A 21,281-nucleotide genomic window follows, 5' to 3' on the forward strand; every position below is an offset into this window, starting at 1 on the left:
CAACCCTTCTCCTCTCCTCACAGGTCTCAAACAGCAGGCCCAGCTCTTCTTCTGTTCTTCAAGGTACTGGTCGTGAAGTCCATTTTTGTACAGCTCTGTACCCATCGAGGGTGATTCCTGGACACTCCCCAACGGATAGGGAAAATGTTCCCAGGGACAACCTTAACCACTTTTGCAGCAACTCGTGTTTGCTTTACTGCAAATTGGCCCCAGATTGCAGTGTTCAATGGGTAGCCCAAGATGACACACGCCTTCTACCCTTGGAGGGAACTTGTGTGCCAGGCAAGGATATGTTAAGGATATGTTACTTTAGACAAAGGCCCACCTATGCAAACCAATGCAGACCCTGCTCCTCATGGGAACAATCTGTACCAAACTGCTAGGTGAGGCCCTCTCCAGCAGAGACCACAATCATCTCCAGAATTGTTACATCCTACTTGGGACTAAACAGTAGTTTGTAGTTTGAGTACTATAGCACAGTGAACAAAGGACCCACGTCTTGTATAACAGTTGGACTTACGGCATCAACAATTGAACAACAAAATCTTTGGATGAAATGCTTGTATTAATCTCAGTCACTCAAACTGAGTAATTACCATTTTCTGAGATCAATTCAAGCATTTCATCCATTACATTTTTTTGTATACTTCAAGGTGACACCCTGACAGGTATGCCCATACGTGGGTCCTGTGCTTACTATGACTCTGAGTAAAACTGCACCTAACAACCTCCAATGAGGGTAAAACTGCTTTCGGGTTGCTTGTGTTTTGGTTCAGGGAGGACCTAGCAGTTTGAGCAGAATAGTTCCTACTACAGCAGGATCAAGCCCGATTTGCCTATGGCTAGTACCAAACTGGGGTAGAATGCTGTACAAAATTACAATGGAATATAATGCAGCCCTGAGTAATTACCAGTGCCTGAGAATAATTCAAACATTCCATCCATCATTTTTGTATACCTCAGTGTGACAACTTAATTGCAATCGGATATGCCCAGATTTCGATCTGTTGCTCACAGTGCCAGTGGGACCAAGCTACATCCTACTGATTAGCCCGAGTTACGAAGAAATTAGTCTTGGGCTTCCTGTGTCCGGCTTCAGGGAGGACCTGGCCTGGACGTTCAGACTGCACTGTTCCAACTGGAGCAGAGGAAGAATGATTGCATCTGATTGGGTCCAAATAGTGTACCAAAAATAATGGACTGAGAGCCCTGAGTATTTACCAGAGGATGAGATTAATTCAAGCATCCCATCCATCACTAATACCTCCAGTTATCTACTGCAGTTTTAGGAAGTATACTATTGAACAACCAGAGAGTTACCATTCTTTATTTATAACAAAAGTGTGGCACACCTAAAACCATCTTGATGGAATCAAAGCTATAAAATATAAATCATCTTCTTTAGAAATTAACAAAATTAATTGTATAGTTTTGCATAGAAACTATGGTTAGTGCTCTAGAAAGCTAAAACACATGTTCTATGAGTTATCAACTATTTTCCTCATCCATTTCAGTAAAATATTTTAACATGTAGAGTGAAACACAGACTTTTAACACCAGCAGCACTCTCACAGTTAACTCCAGAATAATCATCTGTGGTTTATCACAATGGCCTCATAAACAATTAGATCCGTACCATTCTGGAATTATGAGAGAAGTATGGCACACCTGAAACCATGAATGACTTTGCATGCAAATCTTCTATTAATCCGAAACGATCACAGATTACTAAGAGTACACCTGGGTGTTTTTTTTAATTCTACTATTAGTACTAACACCATGGGTGTGAGCATTCTTGGATGAATATCTACCTTTCATAATGGGAGATTTTTTTAATTAGACCTTAGAATCTCAGTGTAAAATCTTAACTGCAATGGGTATGCCCAGATGTGGGTCTCATGCTCACAGTGCCACTGGGACCAAGCTACACTCTACTGATGAGTCCCAATCAGGATGAAACCAGTCTTGGGTTTCTTGTGTTACATTTCAGGGAGGACCTGGCCCGGATGTTTAGGCTGGGCTGTTTCTAGAGGAGTAGAGAAAGACTGATTTGCATATGACTGAGTCCAAGCTGAAGTGGCAAGGTGTTAAAAAAACACAATGGACTGAGAGTTCTGAGCAATTACCAGTGGCTGAGAATAATTCAAACATTCTATCCATCACTCTCTTGTATACTTTATTGCGAAGCCCTGAATGTAACAAGTATCCCCAAACATGTGTCCTATGCTCACTGTGCAACTGAAACCAAGCTGCACCTGAATGATGGGCACCTATCAGGGCAGAACCTATTATGGGTTGTTTGTGGTCTGGTTCATGGAGGGTCTGGCTTGGCAGTTTGGGTTGGGCAGTTCTTATTGGAGCAGTGTCAAGACTGATTTGCATATAGCTAGGTTCAAACTTAGGTGAGATTGTGTGCAAAATAACAAAGGAATGGTATGCAACCCTGAGTATTTACCAGTGGCTGAGATTAATTCAAGCATTCATCACTTTTTTGTACGCTACAGTACCAGTGGTTGGCCATGTATGGTGCTGGGCTTACTTCTGATCCATTTTCGTTTGTGGTAACTTTACACTAGTAAATTTGTCTTCATCCTGTTTCTAGGGGTGGAGACACATAAGTCTACCCTTTGTAGTGAATTTACATTCAGAAATACTGAATAGCCAAAGCGTATGAGCACATTTGCACCCGTAGTTTTGCTTATGTGTAGATGTATCTTTGTGAATAGGACCCCCCACGAGGAGCCATGTGAACTGCCATAAATGGCTGTATTTTCAGAGATTGACAAAGTCCCTGGCGAGGAAATTTTATTGACAACTTCTTATAAGAACCTCGAACATCACATGCAAGAGCCAGAATATTCAGCATTTATTCTGATCTCCCATCCCTATTCCATTAATGTTTCCAATTTACCGTGCACCATATGTTAGCCCCTTAAGAGACTCTTTGCTGTATTATATTAAGTAAAAGTTATATTTAATATTTAGGTTGAGGGGAGCGTGGTGTTACAAGACTGGCTGAAGGAATGACATACACATCATGATATCTTCCAGTTCTCGACTTCTGGAAATTCATGGTGCAAAAGAGCCAAGCTTAAGTAGTTAAAAGCCCACTGAGAAGCCAAGCTGTTGAGCTACCACATTCATTCTGTCCTTCATATGCTTGGAGTTGCCACTCTCAATTTGTTGTTTTTGGCTAGCTGGCACAATAAAGTAATGTATTTCACTAAAATTAACTTCTACATTGGGGTTCATACAGACTTGATAGGTGCCGCTTTCCAGGGACTGCAGAGCAGCACAATGACTATGTGAGTGCCCGAGGACCTGCCCCTCCGCTATAGCCACAATTGGCTGATCAAGTCTCAGCACACGACCAGTGAGACGACAAAACAATCTCACTGAGTCATACTGTAGGTATCTCTTTTTCAAGGTTAACACGTTAGCAGCTAGTACACCAGCCCATGCTCCCAAACACACTTCCATTGTGGAATCCACAGACTGTATTGCTCCCAATGCAGAAATTGGTCAGGTTAGAAAGTATGAATAGAATGTGAAGAACGTGTTACTTTAGTCTGCTTTTCATAGATCTGTTCTTCATGCATTCATGAAGGGCTACCTCACAGTGCGTGGTTGACAGGACCAAATGGCACAGTAAATATGACACATGACAACGTACTTTCTCCCTCTGAAAGAATTAGGGTCATCCCCAAACAGAGTAGTGTAGTTATGAAGTAAGAGGAGCTCTGTTACACCATAAACCAGAAATGTTCTTTCTGTGTTGTTCATTTATTCCCATGTGTTCCTGCAGAAACAGAGAAGAAATGGAGCATCTACCTTGTCTAACATTTTGGCTATTACTTCTAGGATACCTTGCTCATGTTCAACCTGTCGTCTGTCCTGAAGGATGAGTCTGTATGGGCAAGGCCATACCAGTTTTATCCAGAGCACTTCTTGGATGCAGATGGTCAATTTATCAAACAAGATGCCTTCATGCCGTTTTCTGCAGGTAAATATATGCTCATTAGGCTACGCAGTTGTAGATTAGCACAATTGGGTAGAGAGGGGAAACTTGTCAAATATAGGCTGGATGACCATATAACATACATTTATTTGTAGATGGGGAAATTGTTGATAACAGATACAGAGGGGCATATATATGAGAGGCCTGCGCCGCAGGAGTGTGCCATTTTTTTATGCTGCAGTGCCACAAGCACCTCAATCATATCTACGAGGCCACGCAAAACCACTTTGCGTGGCTTTGCATGGCTTCATAGATATGGAGTAAGACAGAACAACGCAAGTCTCTGCATTGCCTTACTCTGCACCAGGGAGGCATTCATGGGTGTTGCGGTGGGTCTTCCCATTGACGTTGTCTTGCATTTACTTAATCACGTAAACCTCGGGCAGCACCAACACCTTACACCTCCCTTGAGCAAGTGTAACGAGGAGAACATTTTTCATTTCTCCTAGTTTTTACCTCTTTCCATGTGTGCTGCATTCTGCAGCCTGCACAGAAAGAGGAAAACGCCTCTCAGGATTGTTTTGGTGCAGGAAGGTTTCTGTTCCTGCACAAAAACAATCCTGCTTGCAATGCAGGCACCCTGGTACCATGGTGCCAGGGTGCCTGCATTGGTGCTAGGCAGCCAATTGTGCACCAGCGCAGGGAGAATACATTGTATTTATTAAATATGGTAAATTCCTGCCCTTTCACAATGGCGTAGGGCAACGCAGTGCCGGGTTGGAGGGAGCCTAGTGCGCATTGTGTTTGGCCTGCTCAAGATGGCCGGTCAAACATACATGCGCACTGAGGGAGAGTGCTGTGCACTCCCCCTCCGTCCCTGTCATGGTCTGTGCCCCACCCTTTTTACATGAAAACGATCTGCTGCTGGTGGGGGGGGGGGGCGATGCACCTCCGCCACAGCAGAGGAGCCAGCCCTGGTTGCATGGGTAAACCCACTGCAACACCCATGGAACGCCTCCCTGGTGCAGTGTAAGGCAACGCAACGACTTGCTCTCCCTTGCCTTACTCCATATCTATGAGGCCATTTAAAACCACACAAAGGGGGTCATTCTGACCCTGGCGGCCACCACCGACCACGGGAGCACCGCCAACAGGCTGGCGGTGCTCCCACGATCATTCTGACCGCGGCGGTTCAGCATGGCATGGCATGGGCACGGCAGGGGCCCCCGTAAGAGGGCCCCGCAAAGTATTTCAGTGTCTGCAAGGCAGACACTGAAATACGCGACGGGTGCAACTGCACCCGTCGCACCCCTGCAACTACGCCGGCTCAATTCTGAGCCGGCGTCCTCGTTGCAGGGGCATTTCCTCTGGGCCGGCGGGCGCTCTTTCGGAGAGCGCCCGCCGGCCCAGAGGAAATGTTTAAATGGCCGCCGCGGTCTTTTGACCGCGGTGCGGTCATTTCACGGCGGTACCTTGGCGGACGGCCTCCGCCGTCCGCCAAGGTTAAAATCACCCCCAAAATGTCTTTGTGTTGCCTCATAAATATGGTTGAGAGGTGTACGCTGCTGCAGCGTCACTAAAAGTGACACAACGGCAGCGCAAAACTCTCATAAATATGACCTATTATTTTTTATGTAAGGTCTCTTCATACAATAGGATTATCAACAGTTAGACCATGTATATTAAGGAAATGAAGAAGATGTTTATCATTTTTAACTTCATCATAGACATATCTCCCTTTGGAATTACTATGTTCATGTAAAATTTCAACATTTAACTTTTTAGAAATATTTATTGTAATCCCATTACCCAACCTATAGCTGGCAAGGACACTTTGGACCCTATTTAGATATTAGCAGAAAAGTTACTCCAGTGATGGATATCCCGTCTTCTGAAATCTAAATGCCATTGTATCCTATGTTGTTACAGAGTAACTCATCCGCAAGTATTTAAATCAGGCCTTACGTCACCAACCCAGCCATTATTGTTGATTAATGAAATGTTGTCATTTATACGCTTTTCCTGCCAAAAACATATATAAACTTTATGTCCAGCCAAATACTTAGCCATGTTTTTTTTTTTTAACTGGATGTCATAAATCTTTTACATTAAGAGAAGTAGTGTTACAATGGTATTAACAGCCATAATTAAAGTGAACCACGTGTAAGTGAAACACTTCGCAGGGAGCAAAATCTGTATGTCCCTGTTATGCTTAATGAATATAATAAGGAGGTTTCATACTATCACATAATCTTTATAATGCATTGAATCATTAGTTCATTTCAAGCAGATCATGCTGATCACAATATACAATTAAGTCTGCAGGAGAAATAAAGGATTTAAATATATCATTCTCCCAGATGGTTTTCATCAATTGGTCAAAAAGACCACATTTGCAAAAACCATCTTTCAAACCGGGTCTAAACGCAGAAAATTCCCTATGTCTAGAAATTGTTTCTTTAGCAGAGGCTTGGTATATATGTTTGATTTCATTCACTACCAAATAAGGCACTTCACAGATCACTTTCTTAATCATGACCGGATCATAATGATGATGATGACAAAATATTTTGAAGTTAACTTGCCTGGGTTTAGATTGATGAAGTTTACAATATGATGGAATCCATGGAGCTTTATCAATTTCAAACTTCTCTCCAAACTGTAACTTTATTACTATTGGAAAGAAGGTTTCCAAATGAATTCTGAAACTTTATCCTCCAACATTGTCCGCCAGATTATATTGCTTGTTTCTATTCTGAAGTTCTAAAAGACATTTCTTATTTGAATAACGTGAGCAGCAACAGGAGTAGGTTGATAAAGCAAAGTTATAGTGTCCTTACATTTAATTTAATTGTCAAATATTCTCACTGATAAATCAGCAGCATCATGTTGAATGGTCTTGATGTTGCAGCTAATAGCATCTAAATTCACATAAATTGCAGGTATTTCCTCCAAAGGTTTTTCTGAAGATGGTTCCTGAGGTTCAAGAACTCTGGGTTTCATTTGTGGCAATGAAGCAGCCAGTTTCCTTTTATTAGATATTGTAGTTTTAGATTCAGATGAGATAGTATCCATTAGAGGAAGAGAGAAGTAATGCATTTGCATCATAATGAATGTTTCTGCAGAGAAATGACCAAAGCTGACATCAAGCTTCTGCTTAGAGCAGATTGAAGCAAGCCCTTTAATGAGACCCCAATTGCAGCCCTTTCCTTATAGCTTGGGCTTGAAGTGACGACTAAAGCGTTGCAGGAATCCAAACAAAATACCCCCCTTTTCTTCCTTTTGTAGTTTTAATGTAACATGATCTTTACATGAGCACCAGATTAGGTCAGATTGTTTTTTAGGGCACAGAGAAATTAAATGATTTTCCCAGAATCACCTGATGTTGAGCCTACATTCGGAATGGTGACTAATGAGGCAATCCTTCTTTCTCACCAGCAAATATATAGTTCCTTGAAAATAGCAAGAATCAACTATATCTGAAACTTTATATTCAGATGACCATTTTTTTCTTTACAGGAGGAGGAGCTACGAAAAGTCAGGAGGAAAGATCAGAAACAAAAGCTTTTGTTACGAAACATGAAAGATCAGAAATACTTCCCAAGCGGTGCGCAGCTTTAGATAGACAGTCACAGGATTAATCTTATGAGTGATGGGAAAATGATCTAGGAGTCGGGGTCTAAGTTCAATCGACCACATTTAGGTGGCAAAAAATCATGACGATAACCACATTTTATCCCTTATCACATACTATGGATCATGTTGTCTATGCTTATCTACATTCTCCTTCCTATGGTCTTGGGCTTCTTGCAGGTTCTTCTTAACTAGATCCCTGACTGCAGCCAGTTCTTACAGGCAGTGGTACTAGTTGGTGATCTAATTATTTCACAGCCAGTTCTTGGGTGGAACCCTTGTCTGCAAAACAACAGAGTAATTTTTAGGAACAATGAATGCTATTATTATAAGCAAAATTCGGCATAAGGTAGTGGAGACGCCCAATTATTGCAGGTTGTGTCTCAAAAACACCAGAAGTTAGGCTCAAGAATTAGACTGGACCAAGCTCTAAGTGAAGTTTTTTTTTATTTTCTAACTGAATTTTATTAGGCTTTCAACAAACAAAAACAGCAAGACAGTACAGTATTGACCAATATACATCAATCATGCGGCGTGCATTGAAACAAGCTACAGAGTCTGCCTTGTAATACAAAACCTGGGCAAAAGCCCAGTCCAGCCAGTACACTGCCCCGTGCTGCCATCAAATCGCATTCCCCAAAACAGACCACCAAGTGCACAAAACAATCCACTCTTCGAACCACCCAGTCCTAGCTGTCCAGTATGCAGGTATAGTGACCATACTGCCATGAAACCCCAGCGATGACACCTCAAACAGGGAACAGTAAAAGCAACAGTCGAGGCCAGGGAGCTCCCACCCGCCCACTCCTCCATCTTACATCTTGGTGTGGCAAATTAGCCAAAGAGGAAGGCTCCTGTTCCTTCAGATTATCTATCAGATTATCCCAAGCCTGTGCCATGTCTATGAATCCATGCCCACCCTTCATCTCACTCAACAACACACCACTCTCATACCCCACCCACTATATCATCATCATCAATCAATTTTTATAAAGCACAAAGACTCACCTGTGAGGGTCTCGAGGCGCTGGTGGTGGGTCTGGGCCTCATTCGAAGAGCCATGTCTTGAGGTTCTTCCTGAAGATGGTGAGTGATGGGCTTTCCCTGAGGTGCATGGGTAGGTTGTTCCAGGTTTTAGCTGTGAGGTAGGTGAAAAATCTTCCTCCGGTGGTGGTTTTCCAGATGCGTGGGATGGTGGCTAGCGCCTGCTAGACAGAGCGGAGGGGTCTGGCGGGGTTATTGAATGAGATGCAATGGTTCAGGTAGGCTGGTCCATTGTTGTGACGGGCCTTGTAGGTGTGGGTGAGTAGTATGAAGTTGATTCGCTTTTCCACTGGGAGCCAAAGGAGGATCCTCAGGTTTTGGGAAATGGGTTCCCTGGTAGGGGAGGTTCAGGATGAGTCTGGCGGCAGCGTTTTGGGTGAGTTGTAGTTTCCTGATGTTCTTTTTTTGTTGTGCAACAGTCAAGCTTGCTTGTGACTAGGGTGTGGGTGATTATCTTGCGGCAGTCGACCGGGATCCTTTTTAAGATTTTGTGGAGTTGGCAGAGAGTGTGCCAGCAGGAAGAGGTGACTGAGTGTACCTGTTGGGTCATTGGCAGTGAAGAGTCGAGGATGAGTCTTAGGTTGCGGGTGTGGTCAGTTGGAGTAGGTGGTGCGCTGAGCGATGTGAGCCACCAGGAGTCGTCCCAGGCTGAAGTGGAGTTTCCGAAGATGATGAGCTTGGTCTTGTCTGAGTTGAGCTTGAGACAGCTCTCCTCACCCAGGCGACGAAGGCTTCTATTCCGGTGTGAAAGTTCCTCTTAGCTTTGTCCAGGCCTCAGTGAGGGATATGATGAGTTGTGTGTCATCGGTGTATCCTGTGCTCTCTGACTATGGCTGCAAGCAGTGACATGTAGATGTTGAAGAGCGCTGGGCTCAGGGAGGATCCCTGAGGGACTTTGCAGCTGACTTCTGTTGGTTTGGACATGAAGGGTGGGAGCCTGACTCTCTTCCATTGCAAGGCTTTTCTGCAGATTCCTATGTTGTTGGGTGGGTTCTGGGGGCTGGGCCAGTCGTAGGTTCTGATGCTGGGCAGGCTCTGTGGGAGAGAGCTGTCATAGATATCCTTAATCTTGCGGTGGAGGAAAGTGGTCAATTTGTCGTAGAGGTGTCGCAACAGGGGGATTTCGGTGGCTTCGGAGGGAAGATTGGTAACTTTGTTGATTACTGTGAAGAGTTCTCTCATGTTGTGCGGGGAGGTGTTAATACGTTTACGGAGCGCAGCTTTTTCCGTTCTTGATGCGTTGGTGATGGGTGGCTGTGGCTGCTCTGAAGGAGGCAAGGTATTTGCTGGTTTTGCTGTTTCTCCATTCCTTCTCTAGGCGCCTGCAGGTGCGTTCGGATCCTTGGAGTTCAATGGTGAACCAGCTGGCTTTTTTTGGGATGCGCCAAAGTTGATCGGAGGGGGGCTAAGGAGTTGCCGCAGTCAGTGATCCAGGAGTTGAAGTTGCGTGCCGCAGCGTTGGCGTCGCTGGTGGGAGATGGGGTGATTTGGCAAGGGTTGTGGTGAGCTGGGGACGTGGAGGCAGCTGTTGGGTGCGGTGATGGTGAAGTGTAGGCAGTGATGGTCGCTCCACTGCAGGGTGGAGATATTCTTGATGGTGATCCAGTTGCTTGAGGTAAAAATGGGGTCTAGTATGTGTCCTGCAGCATGCGTGGGCACGGTGACCAGTTGTCTCAGGCAGAGGGTTGCAAGATTGTCGAGTAGGGAAGTGGTGTTTCGATTGTTGAGGTCCTCGAGGTGGAAATTCAAGTCGCCCAGGAGGAGACAGTCAGTGGACACCAGGGAATGGGGGGGTGGCGATGTCTACAATGGTGTCATTGAAGGCTGGGCAGGGCCAGGCGGTGCGTAGACCAGGGTGCCGCGGAGGGAGGAGTTGTGAGTGGCATGGATCAGGAAGTGTAGCTGTTCCATTGTGGTGCAGTGTTCATCTGTGTTGACCGTGATACAGAGTGAGGACTTGTGGACGATGGCCAGTCCTCCACCCGGATAGGAAGTCCGGTCTTTCCTTAGGATGTTGTAGTCATCCGGGATTGGGATGGCAATGTCTTGTCGGGCAGTAAGGTAGGTCCAGGTCTCTGTTAGGAAAGCGATGTCTGGACAGGCGAAGTCGATCAGGTTCCAAAGTTCAGTGGTGTGCTTATGGAGAGAGTTTATATTTAGAAGCAGGCAGTTGATGAGATTGTGTCAGTGGTTTCAGGTTTGGGGTGTTCCAGTTGTTTGTTGTGGCTGAAACTGAGGTTGCAGTTCCACTAGGGAAAAGGTCCATGGGTGTCCTTAGGAGATGCAGTGCAGCAGGCGCTGAGATGTCAGGTGTTAAGGCGGAGGAGGGTCTTGACGTTGTAATAGAGGGTGGCCGTGGACTGACTTGTCGGAGATTCAGTGTTCCTGGCGATGGGCGCGCTCCAGGTGCGGACTGGCTTGCCTTTGGCTCGCCATCAGTGCTGCCGTGCTGCGGCCACCATTAAGCAAAGGAGGGAGGCCGGGGTGTTTGGTCAGCTGGGAGGTGGGAGGGCAGGAAAAGTGCTTTTCAGGGGAGCTGCAGGGGCAGCACGGGAGGGAGAGGGGAACAGAAAAATAGAAAAGTAAGAGAAGAGACAGCAAAAAGGAAAGAAAAAAAACTAAGTAAAAAGAGAGGTAAAGGGCAGAGGTATAGGAACAGAAGTAAGGACAGAAAGAGAAAGAGACAGAAGATACTTACTTGTAGATGGCCACTAGACCACCAGGGATGAGGTGCAGGCAGGAGCCTGCGGGTGGTGGAGGGCCTCGAACTGAGAGTCAGGCAGGCTCTTAGTTCGATCCAGAGGCCGGAGCAGCAGCAGCAGGAAGAGCTGAGGAGGGCAACAGACGATGACCAGGAGGACAGTGGAGTCGACCACTCACAGCGCTGCGGCCACTGTATAACCTCTTTGCGCCAGTTGTCCGCTCTGGGTGCACTGGTGGCTTTCCACTGAAGTGTTATCTCGCAATAAGCTAGGAGCAAAGCCAGCTCTATAAATCTGCTTGTGATCTTACTCTTGGCCGGGCGCAAGTACCAGCCCAGCAAACATATTCTTGGGAGACATGAAACATTCTGGTGTGTAACATCATTAACAAAGTCAATCACCTCCACCCAAAACTCTGAGAGGGAGGTGCAAGCCCATACCATTTGAAACATCTCTGCTCCTTCCTCCCTACATCTGGGACATGCTGCCCTTGTCCGCGTGGTAAAAATGTGTTGATCTTAACCAGCATAAGATAGGCTCCATGAAGGAAATAGAAGTTAATTAGTTTAAACCTGGCATTCCTAGAGACCTTTGGTACCTGATCCTAAATCTTTGACCAATCCGCATCAGGAACTGGCTCGCCAAGATCTGCCACTTATTTATCCTGTAACAAAGTTAATGGAGCAATGATGTCAGCCCGGAGTGCCATATATAAAGCTGTTATTGTCTTATGAGTACCCTAGGTGGTACAAATGAGATGGAAGCCCTGGTGCCTGGGTGGGTCTGCCAGCCCAGTTCCCCAGTGTTTTTCTATCATCATCAAAACCATTCCATACAGGAAGAATTGCCTCAGCGGTAGGTCAAACTCCGCCCGCAGGTCCTTGAACATAAATAATTCCCCCACCCGGAACAAGTCACCCACCCTGTCAATGCCATAAGCCACCCACTTTGCAAGTTCCTGCCAATTTTCATTGTGCTGCAGCACCATAGGTGCTATAACAGCAAATCAGGAGAATATGGGAACCGTCTTTGGGATTTCTGCAAACAACGCAACCAGCAGTGTCTCGTAACCACCAGTAGACTATTGCTCACTTGTGCAGTGTGTTTGGGGGTCAGGAGCAACTGGAATAACTTGCAGTGAGTTGGCATGCATGGATCTTCAATCACCCTATTGGTCTTCCTAACATCTACCCCCTTTGTGACCCATTGCATCTGGGCCAATGGGGCACTGTAGCTTGGACAGCACTGGCTGTCACCTGCCGCTATCCCATATTAAATGAATCTCCATCTCAATTTCTCAATCTCCCGAAATGTTCTCCTAGGGATGATTAACGGCAAAACCGAGAAGTACTAAACCAGCCTAGGGAGGGTCACCATCTTAGCACTGGAAATGCTGACTGTCACCGAAATTGGCAGTGTTTTACAAAACTCTATGCCAGACCTCATGGCCCTCTCAGCCGCTCCCTCATTAACCTCCAGCAAATCCCAGTTATCATGGTACATCTCCACAGGCAGATACTTTAAGCATGTGGAACAGCAGTTCCAGCAGAACTGGGGTTGTTACTCACCTTTCACAGATGGGAAACAGGCTAGTTTTTTGCCACTTTATATGCAGATGTGAGAATTTGGGGTGTACTATATGGTATGGCTGGTAGCCCTACCATGTAGCACACTCACAAATACCATCTTGGGCCCAGTCAACTATGTTTACTTAATCTTATGCTCAAACCTGTGTAGCTATGGCTAAAGCAGTAAGGCTTAGCAAAGGAACAATTTGTAAAGCATTTAACAACACCAAACAAAAGAATAAGAAAGTCACACGACACGAAAGAAAAAAGACACCAGGTTAGAAAAATAGATTAGATTTTTATGAATCTGTATAGGCGCTCATCATCAAAATCCACTGGAGGGTCCCGGATCTATAGAATTTTAAAGGAATAAATACGTTTTGCATCTACCACAAACAAGCATTGGTCAATAAAACCTTTGGAAACTTTTGAAAAGTTTGGAGAAGTTAGTTCAGCAACTCCGGCAGAAGTTGGGTGACCAGGTCCGGCAGGACAGAGGTCCAGCGGGCCGAAGAGGATACTTGGAGAAATATCTGTCCACCAGAGCATTTTTAGAGCATTATCCAAACTTTACAGGATGATTGTCATAGAGAATAATGGAGTGGTCCTGATGCTGGGGGATTCATGCTCAACGATGCTCTGGATACTGTGCGGTCCATGGGGTGAAGTCTGATAGAGTCCTTGGTTCGCAGGTGAGCAGGGGCAACTCCATCCACGGATTTTGGGGTCCCACTAAGTCCTCTTTGCAGGGTTCCAAGAGCTGCTGATGCAGACCTTGTGCTTTTGCAACACAGTGCTAATGGTGCAAATCTTTGGTGGAGGCTGGTGTCTATCTCAAGTGATAAATCCAGTCACAACCAACACTCGTGGGTCCAGAAGAGACAAGTGCACCTTTTAGCTATCTCTGACATGGCATCCGGTAGTGGAAAGACTTCTGCAGTGACTACCAGAGATGCGACTTGGGCTTCTTCAGCTTTAATGTTCCCAGTGCTGTTCTGGGGGGGAACCAACTGACCCTTTTTGTCTCTGCTTCGAACTGGGGTCATGGATCAGCGTTTCCCTGAGCTAGGTATGCAGAAGACGGTCTAAACTCCACTAGCCGCAAGTGCAGCAGGTGAAAACGCATGCATCACAGCCTCTCTTTTTTGAGCTTCCAATGGGTGCAGAGTGATCTCCTTCTCATCCTCTTTCCAGCTTCAGTGAATTCTGAGGTATTGGGTGCCAGGGGTAACCATTATATCCCATTAAAGTGCCCTGAGGAGACAACACAGTCACTAGCCAATGGGATAGTTGGTCCCCATCTCTCTGGTGACACAGTTTCAGTGTTGTGTGACATCTGTCTATCCCAGGGTGCAACATTCTTGCCACAACCAACATAGCAGAACCATTCCTTGACTGTAAGGGCCTTGGTACCCCACCCTCAGAGATGTGGCTACGCGCAACTGGAAATCCGGTTTGTGAACTGGTTTTCCCTTCTCTGTCCCTGGATCTACTCTGTCTGCAGGAAACCAAAGGCATCCTGCACAGAGTGTTATCACAGTGGCCCTTCAAAGGCGGCTTCACCTTTGAAGATCGCCTTTTGGGCAAACACCCCAGCAAGCCATCCGGTGGGACGAAGTCACACCTTCCACTGAGGCAACAGCCTTTGTTTCTGGCCTTGGAGACATTCACATGTCTTCCCAGGCAGGCAGAAAGCTGTCTATGGCTAGTGCCTTTGTGAGGACACTGGGCTAGATGGGGCGCAGAGTGGGAACTTTAAAGTTTCATTAATTTTGACTTGCTGTCAAGTCACATTTAATGCCACAATTTATTTGATACCTTACATGACCCACTTTAGTAGTCCCAGTCAAACCTTACTCAGATTGGGATGCCAGCTGGTAACTCTGTGTTAGCCAGTGGGGCTACCAATTTTACCCACAGCAAAACAACAATTTGAAAGTGTTGCTGCTAAGACATATCATTAACACATTTCTACTGAATAAAATGTAGCTCCCTGACATAGGAATCCATAGTCCTTCCTTAGCGGAGATATATATATATGATGTTATGGGATAGGGTGGCTATGCCATAGGTCTAAATGGGAAAGTCGAACTGGCAATGAAAACACTGCTCTTTCAGTCTGCAGTGGCAGGCTGAGGCTATTTTGTATCCTGTCACACGAAGGGTGACACAAACAGCGCTGCAACCCTGAGTGGACACTCTGGACCTGATTTAGAACTTGGCAGAGGGGAATATTCTGTTCCAAATTAGATTAATACCCTGTACGCCGTATTACGATCCCATCATCTCCTATGGGGATCGTAATATGGTGAGCGGAATATCCATCACGTTTGTGATGGAGTATTCCATTCGCCAAGTTCTAAATCAGGCCCTCTGTCTTAAATACCCCGGGTACCATATACTAGGGATGTCAGGCTTTGCCAATTGGGTGTATCCAATTTGACATGCTATTTGTACAGGGTTAAAACTCTGGCACTGAGGTCTGATTAGCAGGCCTCAGTAAATTCTCAGAGTTGAAAACCAGGAGATAATAGTTCAAAGGAGAGCAAAAAGTGGTGGAGAACATGCAAAAAGCCTGTTTTCTTACAGTAGCCCTGACAACACCTCAAAGCGATCCAATAGCCGAATGGCCCTTTTCGGTTCTGACTGCGTATCATTCAGAAACAGAAGCATGTCATCTGCATACAGAGGAATGTAATGGATGGACCCCTACACACCGCTAGGCTTTCATAATGGGTGCCAGATCTTCCACTACAAGCCAAAGGGTCTACCGCCAGTGCAAAGAGCAATGGTGATAGCGAGAATCCCTGTTGGGTTCCCCGCCCCACTGCATACACCTCAGAAATCACACTGCCTGTTTTAAAAAGGGCCATGGGGCCTGTGTATAGATGTTTTAGTCTAGCCAACAAATCTGCTTCCCAGACTCACCTTCTCCATTACCCCATTGGGATACAACCAGTCCAGACTATCAGAGGCCTTCTTGAAATCTACTGCCATCATCACTGCTGCCCATCCAGCAAAGGTATCATCCATCAACAAATTGAGGAGTTGCGTATATTGGTGTCCGTGTTGCACCTTGGCATAACGCCAACCTGGTTGGGAAGTATCAGCCATGTCATGTAAGGCAAGAGCTGCATAGCTAGATTACGTCTAAGAATTTTGTAATTGACTTTCAGCATTAGCAGATGTCGGTAGGCCTTCATGTCATGGTGTGGGTGTTGAGATTATAAAAACAGGATCATCAATGCCTCACAGGTAGACTGCAGTAGGTGGCCAAGCTCCCTCTCTGCACTATAAACCTCCACTAGTTTGGAGATGATGAGATCAAAATAAGTGACATAAAACTCAACTGGGAGGCCATCTGGTCCCAACACCTTCCACTGGGCCATATTGTTCACCACAATCATAACCTCGAATAGCGTGACATCTCCACCCAACAACTCAGCCTCCTCCAAGGTGAGCCCCGGAAGGAGCAGCATCCCCAAGAAGTCAGCAATCTCCCACTGCACCTGATAATGAGTCTTCGTTTACAGGGAATTATAGTACTTTTGGAACCTGTGATTAATAGTCTCATACCCATACACCCGATCCTCTCTGGTCCAAGTTTCAATATCAGGGAGCTCAGCTTTACAAGATTAGCCATCCACATCATCAGGGACCCAGTGGAATATAAAGAATAGGATATCACATTATGGTGTTTGCGGAATCAATAGTTAATGATTGGTATTTGACTTGGAACGCCCTGAAGAACGTCAAGGTTGTGAGCAAAATGTGCTGGCTGTGGCTGCAACAATTTTGAATTTGAATAATGAGAATATATAAGCTTTCGGAAGTACAAAATAAAGAGGAAATGGAAAAGTTGACAACTTGATTGGACTTTGTCAGTTTTTGGGTGCACCACTATGTTTGTGAAATTTTATTTTCTGTGTATCTGTGCTATCTAGGAGCGGTGGATACTGGCATGGTGTGCACCATATATAATTTCTGGGGCAAGAGGGTGGTGCGAGATGTTTTGCCTGACACTTTCTATGGAGTAATTGCATTCAAGAAAGTGTGTGATAGAAATAAAAGATAAGTTGTTCTTGGTTATAATCTTTCTGGTCTTGTAAAAGCCCAACCCTTAATTAAATTCTAAGGCATCGGTTTCAACCTGGAATTTCTTGCTTGTGTTTGGATGAGGGCGAAATGGTGCACTATTAAAGACAGCCTTTGACATTTTGAATGCTTACTGAACTCAGGAATCCCAGCAGAATCTGTTGTGTAATTGTTCCTGTTGGACCTGGTCGTCTCTGCAGGCCCCCACCAAACTTTTTGCCTTTTACCCTCCACTTTTTGCTGAATCTGATTCAAGCTTACCTTAGGACTCTGTGTGCTGTACCACTGCTAACTAGTGCTTATGTGCTTGTGCGCTCTCTCTCCTGAACATAGTTTAATTGGCGTACACCTGATTGTCATATTTAATTTATTTATAAGTCACTTGCAGAGTGGTATACCATATACTGAGTGCCTGTAAAGGAAACACTACTAGTGGGCCTGAAGCTTTTAATGTGCCACCCACTAAGTAGCACTTTAAAACATGTCCATGGCCTGTCACTGCAACCTAAATGCAGTCTGAAAGTGACACGTAGACTTGACATTGAAATCCTATTGCCAAACTTTAAACACCCCTTTTATTACATATAGGTCACTCCTAAGGGAGGCCTTTGGTAGCCTATAGGGCAAGGGGCTGTGTAATTAAAATGTTAGTGTTAATGCTAAGCTTTACTTATACTGGTAGTGAGCAACTCCTAACTTTGTTTTTCACTACTGTGAGGCCTACCCCTCCCATTGGATAACATTGAAGATTCATTTTTACAATTAATAAGCTGTAATTTCCAATTGGGAACAGGTAGTTATTTCACGGGTGGTGTATTTTGAACTGTAATAAAAAAACTCTATTGTGGTAAAGTCAGGCTTTTGATTAGAATTTTGAAAGTGCTACTTTTAGAAAGTTGGCATTTTTCTGTCCTGAGCCCTTTTGTGTCTGTAGCCTGTCTTAGGTCACATGACTAGGTGTAACTGACAGTCAGACCTTTGTAAATTCCACCCAGACACTCACACAATAGAGGGATTAGGTGTGCCTGAATGGGCCATCTGTTGGCAGAATGAGGTGGAGGGCGGACCGGAGCAATTGAACAGCCTGTGCTCTGCCTTCACACAAAAGGCCTAATGAGTAACAACCTCACATTGTCACTGCAGCCAGCTTGGAGCCATGGCAGTGGAGTCAGGAAATTCCATACACTTTAAACGCACTTTCTAAAAGTTTCTCCCACCTTCCAGAAGGAGGGCACGTGAGTGTAAAAGGGGACCTCAGACACCAACTCTTCAGTACGCTTCTGAACCTGTAAATTCTGTGTCAAGAAGAAGGACTGCTGTGCTGCTGGAAGAACTGTTACTCTGCTAGACTACTGCTCTGATTGACTGCTGTCCTGCTGACTGCTGGCCCGTTGTCCTGCTGGTCTACTACCGTCTGCTTGGGTACAATGACTGGATCTTTATCTGTCCCAGGACTTCCAGAGTGACTCACGAGGACCTCCAGCCTTGCAGTGATGGTCAGACCACCCCACCTGTAGTGGTCCGACTGCCACATTACACCTTGGCGGTCAGACCGCCAGGGGACCACCGTCCCCACTGGGAACATGGTTCCCGACAGTCCGACGGCGGTCTGAGTTGTACTCAGCCAGGGAGGCGATGAGTTCAGCGCCGCCTAGCTGATTACAACTCTACTTACTGACAGCTTTTCCATGGTGGCATGACTGCCACGGAAAGACTGGCGGTAAGCCTGTCCTGGGGGCTCCCTTGTGCAACGGTATTGGCCTCGGCTCTGTGTGGAGCCCAGACAATATCGCAGCACAGTTTCCTCTGGGATGACCAGCAGAAAACTTGGTTTCCACTGGTCAGCCCAGTGGAAATCTTGTAATGGGGCTGGTGGGGAGACCGCCAGCTCCGCTGCAGTCTCCGCACCACAAGTCTGGCGGTCGGCAAGTCTGCACATAGAAATCTTCACCATGGCTTTGCCACAAGGCTATCTGATGATGATGCTCCCTCCTCGGACCACTCCTGCAACTTTGCTCCACCAAAATTTTGACCGAGCCCAATCCACTTTTTATATCTGAACCATGCTCCATTGCAGTCAGCTATATTTTCTGACTTTGACAAGTTGCGTAACTACATGTCCACAGTTGGCGCTTTCATCTTTTAGGTTCTAGTAAAAACTTTAAAAATTCATAACTCTGAATCTACTGATTGGATTTTTGTTATTTTGGTGTCAAATAATTTAGGACAATTTACTGAGTTCCTCTATATTGGTTTGGGATTTTTCTTGTGTTGTGTTTTTACTTTGTTGCTGTTTGTGTGCTACATGAATGCTTTACACATTGCCTCTGAGTTAAGCCTGACTGCTTTTTGTGTCAAGCTACCCAGGGGTAAGCACAGGTTAATTTAGTGACTTTTTGTGGTGCACCCTGCAAGGGACTGTGCCTGTTGCTTCACAAGGGCTCACACCCAAGTCACCCAGCAACCCAATGCCTCACAGTTCTCTATTTAGGGCTCTGGTTATTTCAATTTAAAAAGTGTTGAGCAACAGTTATGAGTCCTAAGAAGCTGATTGCAGATGGTGATGACAACATTTTCATTGTGGCCATCTGCTACCCGTAGATAGAAAGCTTTCAAAAGACATCCCGTTTGGGAGTGAATGAATGCCAGGTCATAAGGGAGTGTCTAGATTAATAGGTTGAAAGTGCTCGATATGACCGATCCCTGACTTTTGTAGGCACCATAGAGGACAGTGCTACAAAAAGCCCTACAGAAGATGGTAAAACTGTGTTTACCCGATGGCAACAGGAGGGACAGGTGAGGCACCCAGGATCGCATTATATATAATATATAAATATGCTTAGTCTGTAAACTGAGAGGAAGTTTGTGGGGTGTGCTTGAAGAGTGGTATTTTGTGTGTTAGTCAGTTGACTGGTGAAACAAATGGTTGCTAGAAAAGAGGTGCTGTGCTCTTACCATCCAGAGAGTGCAACCCTGGCAGGGTCTGGCTGGAATGTTTCTTCAGAACTGGGACATTCTCCTTTGCATCCAAAGATAGGACAGAGAAGCACTTGACCTTCTCTAGATGCTAGCAGTTGCCTCTTGTGATGTCTGTTCCCACTCTTCTTTGATAGACCACAACAGCCTTGTGCTTTGTAGAACGCACACAGGAAAAAAAGATTAGTACGCCAGTAACATGCTTCTGCCACCAAATAGGGCAGTTTGAGTAGTTTAGAGTGTTTAGCCTCATATAAGTCATGACTCTAGAGAATAGTCACATGCCGTGCTCTGTAAGTGGGAACCCATTTTAGGGCTTATGGCAATCTGGTTGGTTAGAGCACCCACAGTCAAGAGTGTGAGAGTAGCCTCCTTTGATTGCCCACTAGCCCAGGCACTGAAGCTCACGATGACTCCCTCCTACTTTAAATTTCTCCTAGCCAAGTAGGGATGAGGAGCACACCAGTGGCAGATGAGATTCAAGCCCTGAGACAGTGTAGAGGTACCTGTTTCTGACCTCAGCTTCTCAAGTTGTTTGGACATTCCTAATGCCTATCCTTAACATATCTTTGAGAGTTCATTAGGGCTTGACGTGGTTGAAGTATATGAATGTTACCACTGTGCCAGTAGTAATGTAATGCTTCTCCATCTTTATATAGTGCATGCATAGCAACTGTTTTGATTTTTAGTGCTTTGGGTTAGTCTATAGATCCTATGTGGGACTCACCATCTAAAAAGATTACATTTTAATTCATAGATTTTGTATTTATGTCCATCACAAAGACATTAATTAGCGTCCTTGTGCTCCAGCTGAGTGTGGATCAGAATAAAGTGGGGGACTTGAAAATGAAGAACAAATCACACCACAGCACATTAAGATTCTCCACACCATAGACACAATGAAGTATCTCACACAACAAATTCAATATATCTTGCAAGTGCTTTGTGAACCATGACTTACCTTATCATAGGTGTTGCTACTCAGGGGAACCGGGGGTATCCTGGGCTGTAGCAGTAAACAAGAAATAGTTTTGATGCTAATCATTCCTGGTACTTTACATATATTGAAGACTAGTTTACAGGAGAGGAAAGTAAGTTTGAATTTGATACTGCATCACACAGATCCGCAATGTTTAGTGTAAAGGTATATTAAAGTTTTTAATAGCTTACAAACGGAGTCAAAAGTTGACACACTGTCTAGAGTTGCCTTTTCTCACCACAGGGGAAATTCTAAATACAATCAGTGTCTGTCGCTCATCCGTTAAGCACCTTTTTCCCTGTAGTGATAGAAAAAGATCTGTGTAA

The 21,281-nt window shown here is 45.2% G+C and overlaps 1 protein-coding gene across 2 annotated transcripts in view; it reads left to right on the top strand.

The window, feature by feature from the left end:
• Window positions 1-21,281, top strand: part of LOC138292689 (cytochrome P450 2D15-like) — a 334,715-nt gene that overhangs the window by 308,973 nt on the left and 4,461 nt on the right. For both annotated transcript variants that reach the window (XM_069231409.1, XM_069231410.1), the window contains one exon: window positions 3,862-4,003. In XM_069231409.1, the coding sequence (XP_069087510.1) occupies window positions 3,862-4,003 (142 nt within the window). The remainder of the gene's footprint in view (window positions 1-3,861; window positions 4,004-21,281) is intronic.

Source organism: Pleurodeles waltl, chromosome 4_2 (assembly GCF_031143425.1).
Source record: "Pleurodeles waltl isolate 20211129_DDA chromosome 4_2, aPleWal1.hap1.20221129, whole genome shotgun sequence".
In the NCBI taxonomy this organism is placed as follows: Eukaryota; Metazoa; Chordata; class Amphibia; order Caudata; family Salamandridae; genus Pleurodeles; species Pleurodeles waltl.